This window comes from Microtus pennsylvanicus, chromosome 1 (genome assembly GCF_037038515.1).
Source record: "Microtus pennsylvanicus isolate mMicPen1 chromosome 1, mMicPen1.hap1, whole genome shotgun sequence".
NCBI classification, from domain to species: domain Eukaryota; kingdom Metazoa; phylum Chordata; class Mammalia; order Rodentia; family Cricetidae; genus Microtus; species Microtus pennsylvanicus.
In genome coordinates, this window is record NC_134579.1 from 133,028,240 (window position 1) to 133,046,973 (window position 18,734).

At 45.7% G+C, this 18,734-nt stretch overlaps 1 protein-coding gene across 1 annotated transcript; it reads left to right on the top strand.

The window, feature by feature from the left end:
* Positions 1-319: 319 nt before the first annotated feature.
* On the top strand, positions 320-17,705 carry Pdcd2l (programmed cell death 2 like). The gene is made up of 7 exons (XM_075984660.1): positions 320-454; positions 555-721; positions 829-889; positions 3,596-3,972; positions 6,010-6,120; positions 13,664-13,812; positions 17,527-17,705. The coding sequence occupies exons 1-7, from the start codon at positions 347-349 to the stop codon at positions 17,655-17,657; spliced, it is 1,104 nt and encodes a 367-aa protein (XP_075840775.1). The 5' UTR covers positions 320-346; the 3' UTR covers positions 17,658-17,705.
* The last annotated feature ends 1,029 nt before the right edge of the window (positions 17,706-18,734 follow it).

Sequence of the window (18,734 nt, forward strand, 5' to 3'; positions counted from 1 at the left end):
TTAAACTCAGTCTTCCGTACACAGTTTTACGTGTGTCTTTCAAAATTAAGGGCTTTTTGTTCTGTTTCTTGTTGACTGCTGATACCATTATCCGGCCTCCAGTGTTTAATTTTCAGGTAAACTTTTTCGTAGGTCCTATCTCAGGATATCAGAAGTAAAATCTGCTGTCTCTGAGATTGCAAGCCTAGGATTCATGCACCAGTCTGTCAAGCCATGGAATCCGCCCTTTAGCCAATCGGCCGGCCTTATTCGAGTCGGGGCGGGGCCGTCCTGGCGGCGCGCGTGCGCAGAGAGCGCGCCCTTTCCGCCACAGTAGCTCGTGCTGTCACGTGGATGCCCGGTCGTCATGGCGGCCGCCCGGAAGCCAGTACTGCTGGGACTTCGAGACACGGCGGTCCAGGGCTGCCCCAAGGGGCCCGCCGCCTGGACGGCTAGCAAGCTGGGCGGCGTCCCGGTGAGCATGGCCGCGAGGCCTCGGCGGGGCCCGAGGGGAGGTGTCCCGCGGGAAGGGAGCGGAGTGAGTCCCAGGGTCTGAGCATCTGCTCCGTCCTCAGGACGCCCTACCGGCCGTTACCGCTCCGGGGCCGCAGTGTGGCCGCTGCGCGCAGCCGCTCGCGCTCGTCGTGCAGGTGTACTGCCCGCTGGAAGGCTCTCCGTTCCACCGGCTGCTGCACGTGTTCGCCTGTGCCCGCCCCGGCTGCGGCGACGCCGGGACGCGCAGGTAGGCGGGGAGGTCCTGGAGCCCAGGAGGGGCGGGCCGGGTCGGGCCAGCCTAGGTGGGGCTGGACTGGAGGGTGGAGCCCTCACGGCCTCTGTCTTGCCCCTAAGCTGGAAGGTGTTCCGCTCCCAGTGCCTGCAAGTGCCAGAGAAAGAGACTCGGACCGCCCAGGTAAAGCTTCTCGATCGGCACCCTGTGCTTTTCTATAATTTGAAACAGACCTTTGTTGGTCTGTTTTTGAGACACAGTCTCCTCCTCTGTAGCCCAAGCTGCCAGAAACCGGTTGGCCTAAATCCCTCCCTATTTCTGTGGTTATCGTTAATGCGTCACCACCCCCTATTTAGGACAGTTTTTAGAAAGGTTTATTTTGGAGGCTGGAGAGAGGTGGTTGAGCAGCTCAGATCTCTTGTTGCTCTTCCAGAGGACCCAGAATCGTTTTTCAGCATTCACACGGCTGCTTGAAATCTTCGGTAACTCCAGTTTCAGGGATTGGAATGTCTTCTACCTTCAGTGGCACCAGGGAGACACGCACGCATGCACTAGGGACACAATCACACGAAGGGAAAACACGCATACACATAAAATAAATTTTCTGTTTAATGAAGTGGTGATACGTGCATTTAATATCACCACTTAGGAGGCAGAAGCAGGCGAATCTCTCGCGTTTGAGGCCAATCGTGCGTGCGTGAGTGCGTGCGTGTGTGTGTCTACCTGTGACGTTCAGAAGAGGTGTCAGATCCACAGAGCTGGAGTCACCGGCGTCTGAGAGCTACGTAATGTAGGGATGTGCTGAGTGGTCTCGCCAGGCCCCAAGACAAAACTTTTAAACCTACTTTTTAAAGTGCAACTGAATGAATGTTAAGGCTTTCAGAAGGGTTAAATCCTATTTTCTTATAGTTTTGTGGCTTTTTGTTTTGTTTTTGTTTTTCAAGACGGTTTCTCTGTAGCTTTGGAGCCTGTTCTGGAACTAGCTCTTGAGACCAGGTTGGCCTCGAACTCACAGAGATCCTCCTGCCTCTGCTTCCCGAGTGCTGGGATTAAAGGCGAGTGCCACCACCGCCCGGGTTTTTGTGGCTTTTTTTAAAAAAGACTTTCTTTTCAGTCACACATATATGTGTGTGGCTATGTGTATGCCAGTGCTGATGTCTGTGGAGACAGTTATCTCCTGTGCTGCCCGACGTGGCCCTCTGGCAGAGCAGCCAGTGCTCTTAACTGCCAAGCCATCTCTCCAGTCCTTGTGACTTTTTTTAGTTTGCACTTGAGATTGTAGTTTACTAATTTTTCTCATTTGAACAAATGTAGGGGAGTGTACACATTCATGCATGTGTGTGGCACATACTTGGTTGTGTGTAAAGTAGAAAAATAATTTGATTCTATCAAACCAAGACATTTGGAAGTCTTTACTAGCCAAATTGATAGCCTGGGGAGAAGTCCCATGATGACTTCCGAAAGTACGTCTCAGAACCGGCCCAGCTGCTAGGCTGCCTCCGGCAATCGAGATACATGGGTAAATGGTGGCTGCCCTGTCACAGAGCCTGGTATGCTGTCCTTGCTCTCAGAGCAGCTCACTTTGGCTTCCTTTCTCTCTCTCTCTCTCTCTCTCTCTCTCTCTCTCTAGTGTTTGGAGGCAGGGTCAGGCTAGCCTGGAAATCTGTGTCCCCACGGCCGTCATCCTGCCTCAGCCTGCCCCATGCTGACGTGAGTCACCATGTCCAGTCATGTAACCATGGCACGGCATTGCTCTCTTCACCATGTCCAGTCATGTAACCATGGCACGGCATTGCTCTCTTCACCATGTCCAGTCATGTAACCATGGCACGGCATTGCTCTCTTCACCATGTCCAGTCATGTAACCATGGCACGGCATTGCTCTCTTCACCATGTCCAGTCATGTAACCATGGCACGGCATTGCTCTCTTCAAGTTTCTGGCTCTCTTAAGTGGACCCGACTAGCTAACCCTCACATACATCTAATTCAAAATCTTAGCTGCTAAGGAGTCTGGGAAATGTCATTTAAAGTGATCTCTTTTGCCATTTATTATAAAATAAAACTCAGGGACAGATATTAAGGACAAAAACCTGAGATAGGCATAAACGACCACAAAAACACCCCAGCAGTGGTGGCTTCTGGCCCCGCCTCCTCTTCCCAGGAGCCTCTCTCGAGTCCTCCAGTAAGTTCTGTATGTGAACCCCACCTCTTTAACCAACACACTATTCCAATGAACATCAGATTACAACATAGACAAAATCCCTGAAACATAGGTTTTTTCCTGTCTTAGTACCTAGAATACATGAAGAGCTATATCGTGAAACAGAAGATTGAAGAAACCTTGATCATTGTGCCACATTGCCCAGAAAAGACAGTTTTTAAGTCACCTCTGTTTTTGTTTGTTTTTAGGTTTGTTTATTTAATTTTATGTGTATCAGTGTTTGCATGAATCTGTGTGCACCCCATGCACAGCTGGTGTCTTTGGAGGTCTGAAGGTGACATTTTATCCCCTGAAACTGGAGTTAGAGATACTTGCAAGCCACCCAAACCTGGGTCCTCTGGAAAAGCAGCAAATGATCTTAACCACTAACCATTTCTTCTGCCACAGTTTGGTTTTGTGTGTTTGTTTTGGGACAGAGTCTCACTCTAGGCCTCAGGCTGGCCTGGAACTCACAGAGCTCCATCAGCTTCTGCCTCAAGAATGCTTCGATTAAATGGATGTCACCCATACCCCGTCTTAAGATGCTTTTGAGTGGCTAGGATCCAGGAAGTTGAGTTGTAGTGAGATGAGGGAAGGGGCTGATCTGCAGGCTCACTGGTGCTGAGGCTGAAGGTGTAGACGAAGCCATCTAAGTGTGGTTGCCTCTTTCCATTGGATATTCTTCTAGACGCAGGGTAGCGGCCTGGCAGCTGAGCACTGGTGTGAAGGCTCTCAGGACTGGGGAAGCGACAGCGAGGAGACGCCTCCACCAGCACCCACCGCGGATTTGGGAACTGAATTGAGTGGAGTCCGAGCTGCAGACTGGACTGCTGTGCAACTCCAAGCTCTCCACCTGCAGGACACTGCCCCGGCTGTCACTCACCCTTCCCCCGCAGGGGAAGAGCCGCCCGTCCACACTGTCGTGCCACAGTTCCAGCCCTACTATATCTGTGTGGCCGAAGAGGACGACTACGGCAACTCTGTGGGTCTTGACCATGCCCACAGTCTTCTGCAGGACTACCAGCGGAGAGAAGGTGTGGACCTGGAGCACCTGCTTTCCCTGTGGTGAGAACTGGCTACCATGATTGAGCGCTTCAGGCAGGAAGCTGCACGGTTGGTTCCCTTCTGTCTTGCTCCCTGTGGTGAGTTCTAGAGAGAAGGATGTGATTGGACTCCTGTTCTGCTGTCTTTGGATGAGGAAAGCAGGCTCAGGCCTCCAGGGCTGACCGTGGCAGCCAACCCGCATTAACTTGCAGACATGCAGCTGAATGCCCCCATGACCTGAACCCAGATGAGCAAATGGGTTTGCAGTGTGGGTGCTTATGAACGACCACTCCCCATTTCTCTAGCTTCCTTTTCTCTCTCTCTGTTTTTTTTTTTTTTTTTTCGAGACAGGGTTTCTCTGTGGCTTTGGAGCCTGTTCTGAAACTAGCTCTTGTAGACCAGGCTGGTCTCAAACTCACAGAGATCCGCCTGCCTCTGCCTCCTGAGTGCTGGGATTAAAGGCATGCACCACCACCGCCCGGCTCTAGCTTCCTTTTCCGTTCTTTTGTGTGTTTTGTGTTTTGTTTGGGGGTGCTAGGGACTGAACTTCGGGCCTACAGAATGTTAAATGAGTAGCTTATGACTGAGCTGTGCCCTCGGCCCATTTTTTTGTGTGCGTGCACACATAGAGGTCGGGGACATGGGAGGAGAACCTGCTGTTCTTCCACCATGTGGGATCTGGGAAAGGGAACAAGCACCTTAACCCACTGAGACATCTCTTACAGCCTGCTTTGATTTTCTTGTTGTTGTCTTGATTTTGAGGCAGAATTTCATGTAGATGAAGTTGGCCTCAAAGCACTTGGTGTCCTGATCCTTCTGCCTCCTCTTTCTGAGTGTAGAGATCAGGTTTTATGCAGTGTTGGGGACGGAACCCAGGCTTCTCTGGTGGTGGACAGTGCTCTACCAGCTGAGATACATCCACAGCCCTCTTTCTTGATTTCCTTTGTTAAAATTCCTGACAAGGAGTGTGTGTGTGTGTGTGTGTGTATGTATGTTTATGAACAGGCATGCATATGCTGCCGTGGCCACATGTGAAATTCAAGGACATCTTGTTCCTCTTTTTTCAGCATATGGGTTCTGAGAGTTGAACTTGGTCTTTGTAATTGACAGCAGTGCTGTTGCTGGCCTTTTTTTTTTTTTTTTTTTTTTTTTTGAGACAGGGTTTCTCTGTGTAGCCTGGACTGTCCTAAAACTTACTCTGTAGACCAGACTGGTGTTGTAATAGGAGCGGCGGGGCTGCGTCCCTTGCACCCCGGCCGCCTGGCTAGCTTATGCCCCGAAATAACAACACACAAACTGTATTCTTTTAAACACTGCTTGGCCCATTAGTTTCAGCCTCTTAACCCATTTCTAATAATCTATGTAGCACCACGAGGTGCACTTACCAGGAAAGATTCAGCATGACTGATCTGGTGGCTGGCTGCATCACCATCTGCCTCAGAGAGCAGAGCTATGGCGTCTCTGAGCTCACTTCCTCTTCCTCTCAGCATTCTGTCCTGTTTACTCCACCCACCCATGTTCTAATCAATAAAATGGGCCAAGGCAGTTTCTTTATTTTTTAACCAGTGACCTTCCTCCATCAGACTGGCACAGAGATCCACCTGCCTCTGCCTCCTGAGTGCTAGGATTAAAGACGTATCCCCCCACCACCCAGCCTTCATCATGTGTCTTTATAGAACAGCAGGATGAGCTAGCAGCAATGTTCCTTGTTTCATGGCTCTGCTCTGACTCCAGAGCTCCCTCAGACTCTGAGGCCATTTCAGATTCTCATTTATGAGCTGGGAAGGGTAGCGGGGTTTCTGTTCTTTCATCACGTGCTTTGGTGGGTCCCCAGAGAGTAGATGTAGAAAAGCCATGAACCAGAGCACTGAAGAGGAAGAACAGACTCTTGAAAGTTGGCCTCTGACCTCAGCAGGAGCTGTGGCCCATGTGCACTTGTGCCCCCACCCCCCTCAGTAATTAACAAAATAGAGAAAGAAAACCACCTTGCTTCCTCTTGGAAATGCTCTGGTTCTCCAGACGTTCATAGTCTCACATGGTCTCTGCTTTTCTCTTTAGTTCTTCCAGTGATGGGGATGAAAAATATGAGAAGACCAATATTAAAAATGGAGATCAAACATTTTACAAGTTCATGAAGAGAATTGCAGCCTGCCAGGAACAGATTCTGAGGTAAAGATGACATGTTTTATTCTGTTTTACTGTAGAGGTAGCCTGCTGGCGAGCGCGCACCGCACCCACAGTCTCAGGGATTCCTCTGGGTAAAGGTCGCCTGGCCACCTCCGCAACAGTGAGACACTCATCTTTAAAATGTATTTTTATTATTTTTAATATGTATATGTGTTTGTGCCTGTGACTTTAGGTTCCATAGACTACAAAAAGAGATAGATAATCGTGAGCTGCTCCATGTAGGTGCTGGGAACCGAATTTGAATTCTCTGTTCTTTTTTTCTTTTTTTAAACTATAAACTGATTGGCTCATTAGCTCAGACTTTTTGTTAACTCTTAGAACTTACATTAGCGCCGGGCGGTGGTGGCACACACCTTTAATCCCAGCACTCGGGAGGCAGAGGCAGGTGGATCTCTGTGAGTTCGAGACCAGCCTGGTCAACAGAGCTAGTTCCAGGACAGGCTCCAAAGCCACAGAGAAACCCTGTCTCGAAAAACTAAAAAAAAAAAAAAAAAAAAAGAACTTACATTAGCCCATTATTCTATGTTACCCACATGGTGTGGTACCTTATTCAGCGAGGCAGTCACATCTTGCTTCTTCTGTGGCTGGGTCAGAACTGCAGACCAAGTTTTCCTCTTTCCAGAATTCTCCTATTCTCGTCACCCTGCCTCTACTTCCTGTCTAGTTGTCCCACCTATACTTCCTGCTTACCTACTGGCCAATCAGGGTTTATTTAAAATATAATTGACAGGATACAGACCCATGTCCCACAGCACTTCCCCCACTTTTTTAAAAAAAAAAAAAAACAGAACTCTAAATCCAATATTCTTTGTTTAGCTTTTCTCCTCATCATTAACCATAACAACTTATAACCAACATTCTAAACAAAGGAAAATATCCATAGTCCATTTTTTGGGAATGTGGGCGTAGTTTTCCAGGCTACTTCCTGCTGGTTGGGAGCACTGATAATCTTATGGGTACCTAAAGAAATTTAGAATTATGATCAAGTCCTGACTGGAGTATTTTGTGAGGCTGGATCATGTCAAGCAGCAGTCTTGAATCTGTTCTGGATGTAGAGCTCAGACATCTGAGCCATCTGTTCCTACCAGAGATTTCTCAGGTTGTCTTCCATGATTAAACCTGATTTTTCTTAATTTAGAATGAATCCATAGCCTCTCATTTTCTGTGGAAACAAAAGCAAAACGTCTTCTCCAAAGTAACATATCTTTTGAATTCAATTTTGAAGTCAAGGTATTTTTTTAAAAAAATACTTATTTATTTATTATGTATACAATATTCTGTCTGTGTGTATGTCTGCAGGCTAGAAGAAGGCACCAGACCTCCTCATTACAGATGGTTGTGAGCCACCATGTGGTTGCTGGGAATTGAACTTAGAACCTTTGGAAGGTCAAGCAATGTTCTTAACCACTAAGCCATCTCTCCAGCCCCTAGTCAAGGTATTTTTAAAATAACTATCTGTGATTAATTTAACAGCACTTGTAAACAAATATCTTTTAGCAGCTGTTGCTCCTTCCTCAGCATTTAAACAATTTAAAGAGAGGCTGGAGAGATGGCTCGGTGGTTAAGAGCACTGACTGTTCTTCCAGAGATACTGAGTTCAATTCCCAGCAACCACATGGTGCCTCACAACCATCTGTATCGAGATCTGGTATCCTCTTCTGGCATGTGGGCATACATGGAGGCAGAATACATAATAAATAAATAAATCTTTAAACAATTTAAAGAGAACTCAATAACATACAGTGTCTAAGATTCTCTGTGTGTTTTGCATCTTTACGTGGCTTTATTTTTTTTCTTTTTTTGGGGGGGTTTTCAAGACAGGGTTTCTCTGTAGCTTTAGAGCCTGTCCTGGAACTAGTGCTTGTAGACCAGGCTGGTCTCGAACTCACAGAGATCCGCCTGCCTCTGCCTCCTGAGTGCTGGGATTAAAGGTGTGCGCCACCACTGCCCAGCTCGTGGCTTTATTTTTAAACTCTATTTCTTTTATTTTTAATGTTTGGCTTTTTGAGACAGGGTTTCTGTGTATCTTTGTCCTGGAATTCACTGTGTAGACCAGGCTGTTCTTGAACTCACAGAGATCCACCTGTCTCTGCCTCCCAAGTGCTGGGATTTAAGGTATATGTGCCACCACACCTTTAATTCACAGAGGTCTTCCTGCCTCTGTCTCTGAAGTGTTGGGATGAGTCTTTAATTTGCTAAGTGATATGGCTAAGGTTAACTCCATGGCTCTGGTAGCCATTTTTTTTTTTTTTTTTGAGATTTCAGCCTCATGGCGGAGGTACCAGCTGTAGCCATGTTTATTGCCACAACTCTATGGCATTTCATGGTCCCTACCAGTAAGCAAGCTTCAACAGTCTGCTCACAAACCACACTCAAAAGCTCTGTAGCAGGACCTCCTGCCTGAAAGAATCAGAGTTTGCATTGGCAGGATTGCCCAGAAAGCCAGTATTTTAAAATGGCACGGCTTTTTTCCTGCTATGGCTGAAAACAAAAAAGCATGTGGTCGGCTTTTCATCAACACCATCTAAGTGTTTCATGTCAGGGCCTCTTAAAAGAACTGCAAGGTTTTACAGCTAAAGCTGAGTCAGGAAGCCTCTCTTAAATGAGGCGCGTTTGCTTCTAGCGAACAGAGCCCACTTGAGAAAGTGCTGCTATCAATAAGCTTTGCTTAACTCTGTTCTTTTTTGTCTAGAATTACTTCCCAAGTTCTCTCAGGCTTTATGTGAGTGCAGTTGTTCTGTCAGGTGTTGCCCCATGCATTGGGATACTGTATAAGGATGTACACTGTTTGTCTGATGAGTTAGGGCTGCTGTGACTGGGGGGCTGCTATGATTCTGATGCTACCTGACCCACGAAACTGTACAGGCTTTCAGAGTCTTTGTGTAATTGATCTTCAAGTTTGCTTCTGTTTTCTTTCTTTCAGACAGGTTTTTATATAGCATAGGCCGGTCTCAAACTTGCTATGTATCCCAGTAATGACCTCAAATATAATCCTGTGCTGGAGAGATGGTTCAGTGGTAAGAGCACTGGCTGTTCTTGTAAAGGACCTGGGCTTGTCTCCAGCATCCATATGGTGGATCACAGCTGTCTGTGACTCTCTGGTCCCAGGGCGTCTGACACCTTCTTGTCACTAAGCTCCAGGTGCACACGTAGTGCACATATTTCACTTGCAGGCAAAACATACATCCATATTAAATAAATATTTTTAAAAATTAATATGATCACCCTGCTTCCACCCCTAGAGCACTGGAGTGTATAGGCCTGCATTACCGTGTCCCATTCACACAGTGCCGGGTTTAGCCCCGAGCAGCACACATGCTAGGTAAACAGTTCATGTATAATTAATTTTTTTTATTGCCTGCATATATGTTGCTCAGTTTGTGTGAAGGTGTCAGATCTTGGAGTTACAGACAGTTGTAGGCTGCCATGTGTGTGCTGGGAATTGAACTCAGGTCCTCTGGAAGAGTAGTCAGTGCTCTTAACCATTGGGCCAGCTGAGCCATCTCTCCAGCCCCATAATTGATTTTTTTATATACTTATTTTTTTATTGATATTTATTGAGCTCTACATTTTTCTCTGCCTCTCCTCTCCCCCTTCAATCCTCCCCCAAGGTCCCCATGCTCCCAATTTACTCAGGAGATCTTGTCTTTTTCTACTTTCTACTTCCCATGTAGATTAGAGCTATGTGAGTCTCTCTTAGGGTCCTCATTGTTGTCTAAGTTCTCTGGGATTGTGGTTTGTACACTGGTTTTCTTTGCTTTATGTTTAAAAACTACCTATGAGTGAGTACATGTGATAATTGTCTTTCTGTGTCTGTGTTACCTCACTCAAAATAATGTTTCCTAGCTCCATCCATTTTCCTGCAAAATTCAAGATGTTATTTTTCCTGTTGTGTAGTACTCCATTGTGTAAATGTACCACAGTTTCCTTATCCATTCTTTGGTCGAGATACATTTAGATTGTTTCCAGGTTCTGGCTATGACAAACAAAGCTGCTATGAACATAGTTGAGCACATGCCCTTGTGGCACAATTGAGCATCCTTTGGATAGATACCCAAAAGTGGTATTACTGGGTCTTTTTTTTTTTTTTTTTGGTTTTTCGAGACAGGGTTTCTCTGTGGTTTTGGAGCCTGTCCTGGAACTAGCTCTTGTAGACCAGGCTGGTCTCGAACTCAGAGAGATCCGCCTGCCTCTGCCTCCCAAGTGCTGGGATTAAAGGCGTGCGCCACCACCGCCCGGCCTACTGGGTCTTGATGAAGATTGTTTCCTAATTTTCTGAGAAATCGCCACACTGACATCCAAAGGGTTGTACCATTTTGCATTCCCACCAGCAATGCAGAAGTGTTCCCTTTTCCCCACAACCTCTCCAACATAAGTTGTCATCAGTGTTTTTGATCTTGGCCATTCTTTCAGGTATAAGATGGAATCTCCGAGTTGTTTTGATTTGCATTTCTCTGATGACTAAGGATGTTGAACATTTCCTTAAGTGTCTTTCAGCCATTTTAGATTCCTCTGTGGAGGGTTCTCTGTTTAGGTCTGTACTCCATTTTTTAAAAAAAGAAATGGATTATGTGTTTTTTTGGTGTCCAGTTTCTTCAGTTCTTTGTATATTTTGGAGATCAGACTCTGTCTGATGTGGGGTTAGTGAAGATCTTTTCCCATTCTGTAGGCTGTTATTTTGTCTTGTTGACCATGTCCTTTGCTTTTCAGAAGCTTTTCAGTTTCAGGAGGTCCCATTTATTAATTGTTTCTCTCAGTGTCTGTGCTGCTGGGGTTCTATTTAGGAAGTTGTTCCCTGTGCCAATGCGTTCAAGTAAAATTCCCACTTTCTCTTCTATAAGGTTCAGTGTGGCTGGCTTTATGTTGAGGTCTTTGATCCATTTGGACTTGAGTTTTGTGCATGGTGATAGATATGGGTCTGTTTTCATTCTTCTACATGTTGATATCCAGTTATGTCAACAACACTTGTTAAATATGCTTTTTTTTTTCCATTTGATATTTTTTGCTTCCTTGTGAAAAATCAGGTGTTTGAAGATGTATGGATTAATATCTGTGTCTTCTATTAGGTTCCATTGGTCCTCCTGTCTGTTCTTATGCCAATACCAGGCTGTTTTCAGTACTGTAGCTCTGCTGTAGTTTGAAGTCAGGGATTGTGATGCCTCCAGAAGTTATTTTATTGTTCAGGATTGTTTTGGCTATCCTGGGTTTTGCTTTACCGTATGAAGTTGAGTACCATTCTTTCGAGGTCTTTGAAGAATTTTGCTGGGCATTGCATTGAATCTGTGTGTAATTGATTTTTATCTGTTCTCCCTGACTCCACTTTGTGTGCATTGGGAATCAAACCCAAGACCTCAGAAATGGCAAGCAAGGCCCTATCCTCTGTTCACGCTTTTACTTTCAACCTGCTTTGAATGTTGTTCTTTAAGATTCATTGTGTGTGTGTGTGTGTGTGTGTGTGTGTGTCTATGTGTGTCTATGTGTGTCTATGTGTGTGTGTACAGTTATTCTCAGAGGCCAGAAGAGGGTGTCAAGATACCCTGGAGCTGGAGTTAAAGGCATCTGATGTGGGTGCTGGGAACTGAACACTGGTCCTCTGGAAGAGCAGGACACACCCTTAACCACTGAACTGTCTCCAGCCCTAGGGTTAAAGGGCTTAAACTGTGTATCTAGTTGGGTCTTTCCTTTAATTCTGTTTGCTGTTAAATGGGGTATCAAACTCAGGTTTTTAGGATGGTGGCAAGTGCCCTTACTTACTGAGCTATCCTGATGGTCCTGACCTTGAACTTCTGATTCTTCTCCCACAGCCTTCCAAATGTTGGGATTTTGTGTATATGACTCCATGCCTCCATGCCTATTTTTTTTTTAAATATGTTTAAGAGGGGATTATATTGCCTTTAGTCAGCCAAGCAATACCAATTTCCCTTGATAGCTGGCTGTTGGGAAAGATGATTCGCCTTAATCATGAGATGGATGCTCAGGGTCCATATCACACAGTACCTACATATGCGTGTGTATGTATGTATGTATATATATATATATTATATATGCGATATGTATTTGCTCATATACAGAACTATAAATGTGTGGGTTATGCAGTGGCTACAGAAGGGTCTCACTGGACGCAGAGGTGGAGAGCTAATGGAGAACCAGTGAAGTCACTGATATGTTTAGATATGATGCTAACAGGGCTGGAGAGATGATTCAATGGTTAAGAGCACTGACTGTTCTTCCAGAGTACCTGGGTTCAATTCTCAGCACCCACGTGACAACTGTCTTTTGCTCTAGTTCCAGGGACCCGACACCCATGGCAAAACACCAGTGCACATAAAAAGAAAATAGATAAGATGCTACCGATCCAGTTGGTGAGCTTCTGGAGACAGCTCGCCAAGGTGTAGAGTCACAGGCTTGAATCCAGGTCTCAGGGTTGGACCAAACTGCAGAGACAAGGGAGAGGAGGCCATAGAGCTGAGGAACAGGACTGGGTGGGTCTACAGGAGGGAGAGGGCAGTTCCGGTAGGTCATTGTCTGCAGCTGGGACTGAGCTGAGCAGAGCCCCTGGGCAGTTGGCAGTACATACCAAGAAGTCATGGAACAGGTCATGGTCACCATGGTCCTCTGTGTGGGTCCAGGTGAGGATTTCAGGTCCCTCCTAGGTTAGGTAGATGTGTTGGATTACTTCACAGGCCTGGTTTTGCTGATGTAGTTAGAGTGTATCCATATGTGGCTCCCATCTGCTTCAGTGAGCTCCAAGTACAGCCTTTCTTCCTTCAGACATGTGTCGTCTGTCTTCCAGGTGAGGCAGAGCTACCCTGCCTCTGAGTTTGTACTCAGCATGGAACCAGGGCATGGCTCAGCCAGAATCTGACTGATAGAATATGGAGTAATTAGGGCAGGGCTCAAATCCTAGCCTGTAAGTGTCTTGTCCAACCGGTCTCATACCCCTCAAGGCTGAAGATAAGTTATTGTCCTAAACCTGTAGTCACCTTGGACTCCTGGATGAGCAGTCTCTGAGGACAGATGGCCCTCCCAGATTAGAGTGGATATCCATGAGGCTGAAATGATCATCTGAGAGCCCCTCAGTCCCCTAAGCAAGGAGGACTTTTTCCAGACCTCCTTGCAGGAGCAGGATGCATGTTGCTTAACTACGTAATAATTAGGCAGGTGGGTCTATTCAGTCCAGTCTGGTCTACAGAGTGAGCTCAGGCCAATGTCTACATAATGAGACCCCATCTCAACTAAAATAAAATATTACATATGGAAAGCAGAAAAAGGAGACTTAACACATTGGGAAGAGTAACTTATTTATAAAGGGGTCCAGTGACCCCTACCTCATCTCTCTTTGGGGCCTGCAGTGGCATTGTGCCAAGTGTTAACAGGACTTCAGTTCCCTTGATTGCTCCACGCAGTTGCTGGGGTGCTCTGCCATGTGCTCTCCTTGCTGTTAGTTCTGATCCCGTGCAGTGGCCCCAGATGCTGGTCGCTGGCGTGTGTGCCTCTGATGCGTGACTTCCCTTCCTTGCCATAGGTATTCGTGGAGTGGAGAGCCTCTCTTTTTGGCCTGTCCCACACTGGAAGTCTCTGAGGTCCCAGCCTGCAGTGGCTGTGGAGGCCAGAGGACGTTTGAGTTTCAGCTTATGCCAGCACTGGTCAGCATGCTCAGCAGTCCTAACCTAGGTAAGAAGCCCTTTGCTGACTTCAGTGTGAAATGATGCTTGAATGAAAGGCTTTCTTTAATTATTAAATGTAGAATCTATAGAAAAGGTGAGAAATTTATAATCCAGCAAAATTCTAACACTATCACTAACAATAACCATTTTGGTAATTTAAGACTGAACATGCTAATTTGTACTTTTTAAAAAATGTTTATATTTATATTTATGTGTGTGGGTGTGTTGTCTGCCAATATGTCTGTGCACCACATGTGTGCCTGGTTCCTGAGAAGGCCAGAAGAGAGCCCTGGTTTTCCTGGAGTTGGAGAGGTTGTGAGCTGCCCTGTGGGTGCTGCAGTTGGAGCTGCGTCCTCAGGAGGAGCAGCCACTGCTCTTCTCTGCTGCTCTTAATATTTTTATCACAGTGTTATATAGTCAGATGTTAGTGGCATTTTTGTTGTTTGTTCTGAGACAGTTTCATGTGTCCCACCCTGGCTTTGAACTTGACAGATAGCTGAGAATAACCATAAACTTCTATTCTCCTGTGTCTACCTCAGAGTGCTGGAGTTGCAGGTATGTGCCAGAATACCCAATTTTATATAATGAGATTTACTGTCATTTAACAAAGTTGCTTAGAGGCCAGCAAGATGGCTCAAGGTAAAGTTGATGTCTCAGTGGCTAAAGGAGTTTGTCCCAAATACCCCACAACCTGAGTTTGCTCTCTGAATCCCACAGTGGAAGGAGAGAACTGATTCCCAAAAGTTGTCCTCCAGATTTTATATGGAGTATGTGGCATGCAAGCACCCCCCCACACACACACAAATAATAAGTAAAAATAAAATAGGGTCATCACGATGATTTAGCAGATCACATGCAGTGCAAGCCTGATGCCCTGAGTTGGCTCCCCAAACCCATAAAAAGGGTGGATGGAGACAAGTGCCTCTGCAGAGTGGTCCCCTGACCTCCACATGTGCACTACACTACACAGACACAGGGACAGCCACACAATAACCAGACTCATTACACAAACTGCTTAGCTGGAGCTAGCCACATGCTTGTAGTCTCCCTACTTGGGAAGCTGAGGCAGGACTGTGCTTGAGGACAGCCTGGACAGCACACTGACTGTTTCAGAAAGAACATGAATTTGGGTTGGGTTGGGACTGGAGAGATGGCTCAGTGATTAAGAGCACTATTTGCTCTTCCAGAGGACCCAGACTCAACTCCCAGCACACAGGGGGTGACTCACAGCTCCCTGTAACTCCAGTTCCAGGGGATCTGATGCCTCTTCCAGCCTCTGAGGTTACTGTACAAATGTATATCATAAGGCAGATAGATCTCCCATACATGAAATGATAAAATAAACTTAAAACTAAAAACAAATTAGAAGCTGGGCATGTAATCATATACCATGCATTCAGCACTAAGAAAGTAGAGACAGGCGGTTCTCTCTGAGTTTGAGGCCAACCTGGTTTACATAGCAAGTTCTAAGACAGCCAAGGCTGTTACACAGAGAAACCCTGTCTTGAAAAACCAAAGTAATAATAATAATAGAAGTAATAAATTCTTTCTAAATGTAATTATTCTGTCATTTTATATTCCTTTTTTAAATTTTTTAAAAGGAAAATGTGGTTTGGATCTGGAAAGATGACTCAGTGGTTAAGAGTCTTTGTGGCTTTTGCAGAGGACCTAGTTTAGTTCCCAGACTTCACTCCGGTTCCAAGGGATCTGGTGCTCTCTCTGACTTCACTGGGCCTCTGCATTCATGTGGTGCATGTACATACACGTAAAATAAAAAATGTAGTTTATAATAAAGTAATATATTAGTCAGTTTCTTATTATTAAGAGTGAACTCTCTGAGGCTATGAGTGGCCAGGTATGATGGCCTAGCCTGCTCTGTGTAGTAAGTTCAGGCTAACCAGGCTAATAAGAAGATCCTGTCTAAATTTCTGGACAAGTTTTCTCCATGTTAACAGTACTACCTGTCCTGGAACTTGCTTTGTAAACCAAGCTGGCCTCGAATTTACAAAGATCTGCCTGCCTCTGCCTCCCAAATGCTGGGATTAGAGCTGGGATTAAAGGCATGAGCCACCACTACCTGGTCCAGAATCATCTTATTTCCATAAATTTTATAGCAGCGTCACCACTTTTCATTTTTAATGTAGTCATTTGAGTCCTCTCTCTTTTTCTTAAGATTTATTTTTATTTAATATTTATTATGTATACAATATTCTTTCTGCGTTGTGCCTGAAGGCCAGAAAAGGGCACCAGACCTCATTACAGATGGTTGTGAGCCACCATGTGGTTGCTGGGAATTGAACTCAGGACCTTTAGAAGAGCAGGCAATGCTCTTAACCACTGAGCCATCTCTCCAGACCCATTAAGATTTATTTTTTATTTCATCTGCATGTGTGTATGTATACCATATTCATGCCTAGCCAGGCAGTGGTGGCGCACACCTTTAATCCCAGTGCTTGGGAGGCAGAGGCAGGCGGATCTCAGTGAGTTCGAGGCCAGCCTGGTCTACAAGAGCTAGTTCCAGGACAGGCTTCCAAAAAAGCTACAGAGAAACCCTGTCTCAAAAAAAAAAAAAAAAAAAAAAAAAAAAAAAAAACCCAAAACAAACCCATATACATGCCTGTGCCCTCAGAGGTAAGAAGAGGGTGTCATATCCCTTGAAAGTGGAGTTACACATAGTTGTGAGCCATCCCGAAGTTGCTGGGAGTCAAACTGAGCTCTCCAAGAGCAACAAGGGCCATGTCAGGTTGACCTCTAATCATAGAGATCCACCTGCCTCTGCCTCCTGAGTGTTGGGATTAAAGGCGTGTGCCATCACCACCCCTTGAACCTCCTTTTTCTTAATATGTATTTGTATGTGTACATACATGTGTTCTTGTGTGAATGTGCTCAAGTACCATGGCACATATGTAAAGGTCAGAGGACAAGCCCAGCTATTGTTCCTCACCTTTGACCTTGTGTGAGGCAGGATCTTTGTCATTTGCTGCTTGCTGTGTACTCAGACTGGCTGAACTGGAGACTTTGTGTCTCCACCTCCGGCTCAGTTCTCCAGGAGTGCTAGGAATACCGACCTGGCCTTGTAAAGCTTTTTTTTGGTGGTGGTGGTGGTGTCTTTCGAGACAGGGTTTCTCTGTGTAGCAATGGCTGCCCTAGAACTCAGTTTGTAGACCAGGCTGGCCTCGAACTCACAGAGATCCACCTGCCTCCCAAGTGCTGGGATTAAAGGTGTTTGCCACCGCTGCCTGGCTTGTCTTGGCTTTGCATGTGGGTGGGTTCTGGGGATCTAAACTCAGATCATTGACTTGAGCAGCACGAGCTTTTACCTACTGAGACATGTTGTGGCTTTTTTGGTTTTGTTTTAAAGTAAAGTTTATTTATGAGCAGTTACCAGTAAAACTGACTTTTGTTTTTCTTTTTTTTTTTTTTGGTTTTTCGAGACAGGGTTTCTCTGTGGTTTTGGAGCCTGTCCTGGAACTAGCTCTGTAGACCAGGCTGGTCTCGAACTCACAGAGATCCACCTGCCTCTGTCTCCCAAGTGCTGGGATTAAAGGCGTGCGCCACCATCGCCCGGCTTTGTTTTTATTTTCTGAGGCAGGGGTAAGGTGTAGCCCTGGATGGGTTGATCTGACTGTTTAGCCAAGGATGGTGACCTGTGTTCACCTCGTCATGAATGTACCTTTTAACTTTCTCTTTGTTGGAATCTAGAGCATGTGGTATTTTTCAGGTCTTGCTGTGGAGTTTGGAACAATTCTCGTTTACACATGTGAGCAGAGTTGCTGGCCTGCGAATCAGAAGTCTCCCATGGAAGAATTCTGTATTATACAAGAAGACCCAGATGAATTTTTATTTAAGTAGAATACTTTGTCTTATTTATACAAATTAAAACAAATGTTCATATTCAAATGCATGTATGTTTACCTTATTTTAGCTTCTCTCTTCCCTTGAGACAGGGTAGCCTTCAACTTGTGGCAATCTTCTTGCCTCAGACTAGCATATAAATTTTTAACTAATGTTTTTTGTTTGATTTATTGTTATTTTTCCTTTATTTTGTCTTGTTAGAGACATGGTTTCTCAGTGCGGCCTAGGCTAGTGTTAAACTCAACAATCCTTCTGCCTCAGCCTCCCAAGTGCTAGGATTACAGGTGAGGACCACCATGCCCAGCTTAATTTATTTATTTGTTCATTTATTGTTTATTTTCAAAACAAGGTTTCTCTGTGTAGCTCTGGCTCCTGAAAGTCTCTCTGTAGATCAGGCTGGCCTTGAATTCACAGAGATCCTCTTGCCCTTGTCTCCCAAATACTAGGATTAAAGGTAAGAGTCACCACTGTCCGGGTATTAACTTTTGTTTTTGTTTTCTGTTGGTTTGTTCGTTTTTGTTTTTGTATAGAGGGTTTCTCTGTGTAGCCCTGGCTGTCCTGGAACTCACTCACTCTGTAGACCAGGCTGTCCTCAAATCAGAAAAACATCTGCCTCTGTCTCCTGAGTGCTGGGGTTAAAGGTGTGAATTACCACCAGGCTTAACAGCTATTTTTAATATTGCTTTTTTCTTTCTTTTGGAGACTATGGGGCTTGAAGCATTACCTCCTGACTGCATGGATCAATGGACTGTCAATTGTATGGTAGCAATTATGACGTGTTCCCTCCTGGCCTGGAGGCCAGTGACCTCATCCACAGACACTCTGGCGGACATTCTGTCACTAGCATAGCAGTCAGCATCTTCCATCCCCCTCCAGTGTACCCCGCTGCACCTTTTCCCAGACCTGCAGAAATCTTGCCCTTAGACCCTAGCTGCCCTGACCTGTCCTGTGCTTCCCCAGTCAGCATTCTGCTCTTGCAGCATCCCGGGAAGGATCTCTGTGCCATGGCCCCCATCCACCTTCCACTTGCCCGGTTTCCCCTTCCTGTATTCAGTTTCTCTGTCACTAACCTCC

Coding starts and splice junctions, on each gene's coding strand:
- Pdcd2l (XM_075984660.1), top strand. CDS start 347: ATGGCGGCCGCCCGGAAGCCAGTACTGCTGGGACTTCGAGACACGGCG. Junction 455..554: donor GCAAGCTGGGCGGCGTCCCG/GTGAGCATGGCC, acceptor CTCCGTCCTCAG/GACGCCCTACCGGCCGTTAC. Junction 722..828: donor GGCGACGCCGGGACGCGCAG/GTAGGCGGGGAG, acceptor CTTGCCCCTAAG/CTGGAAGGTGTTCCGCTCCC.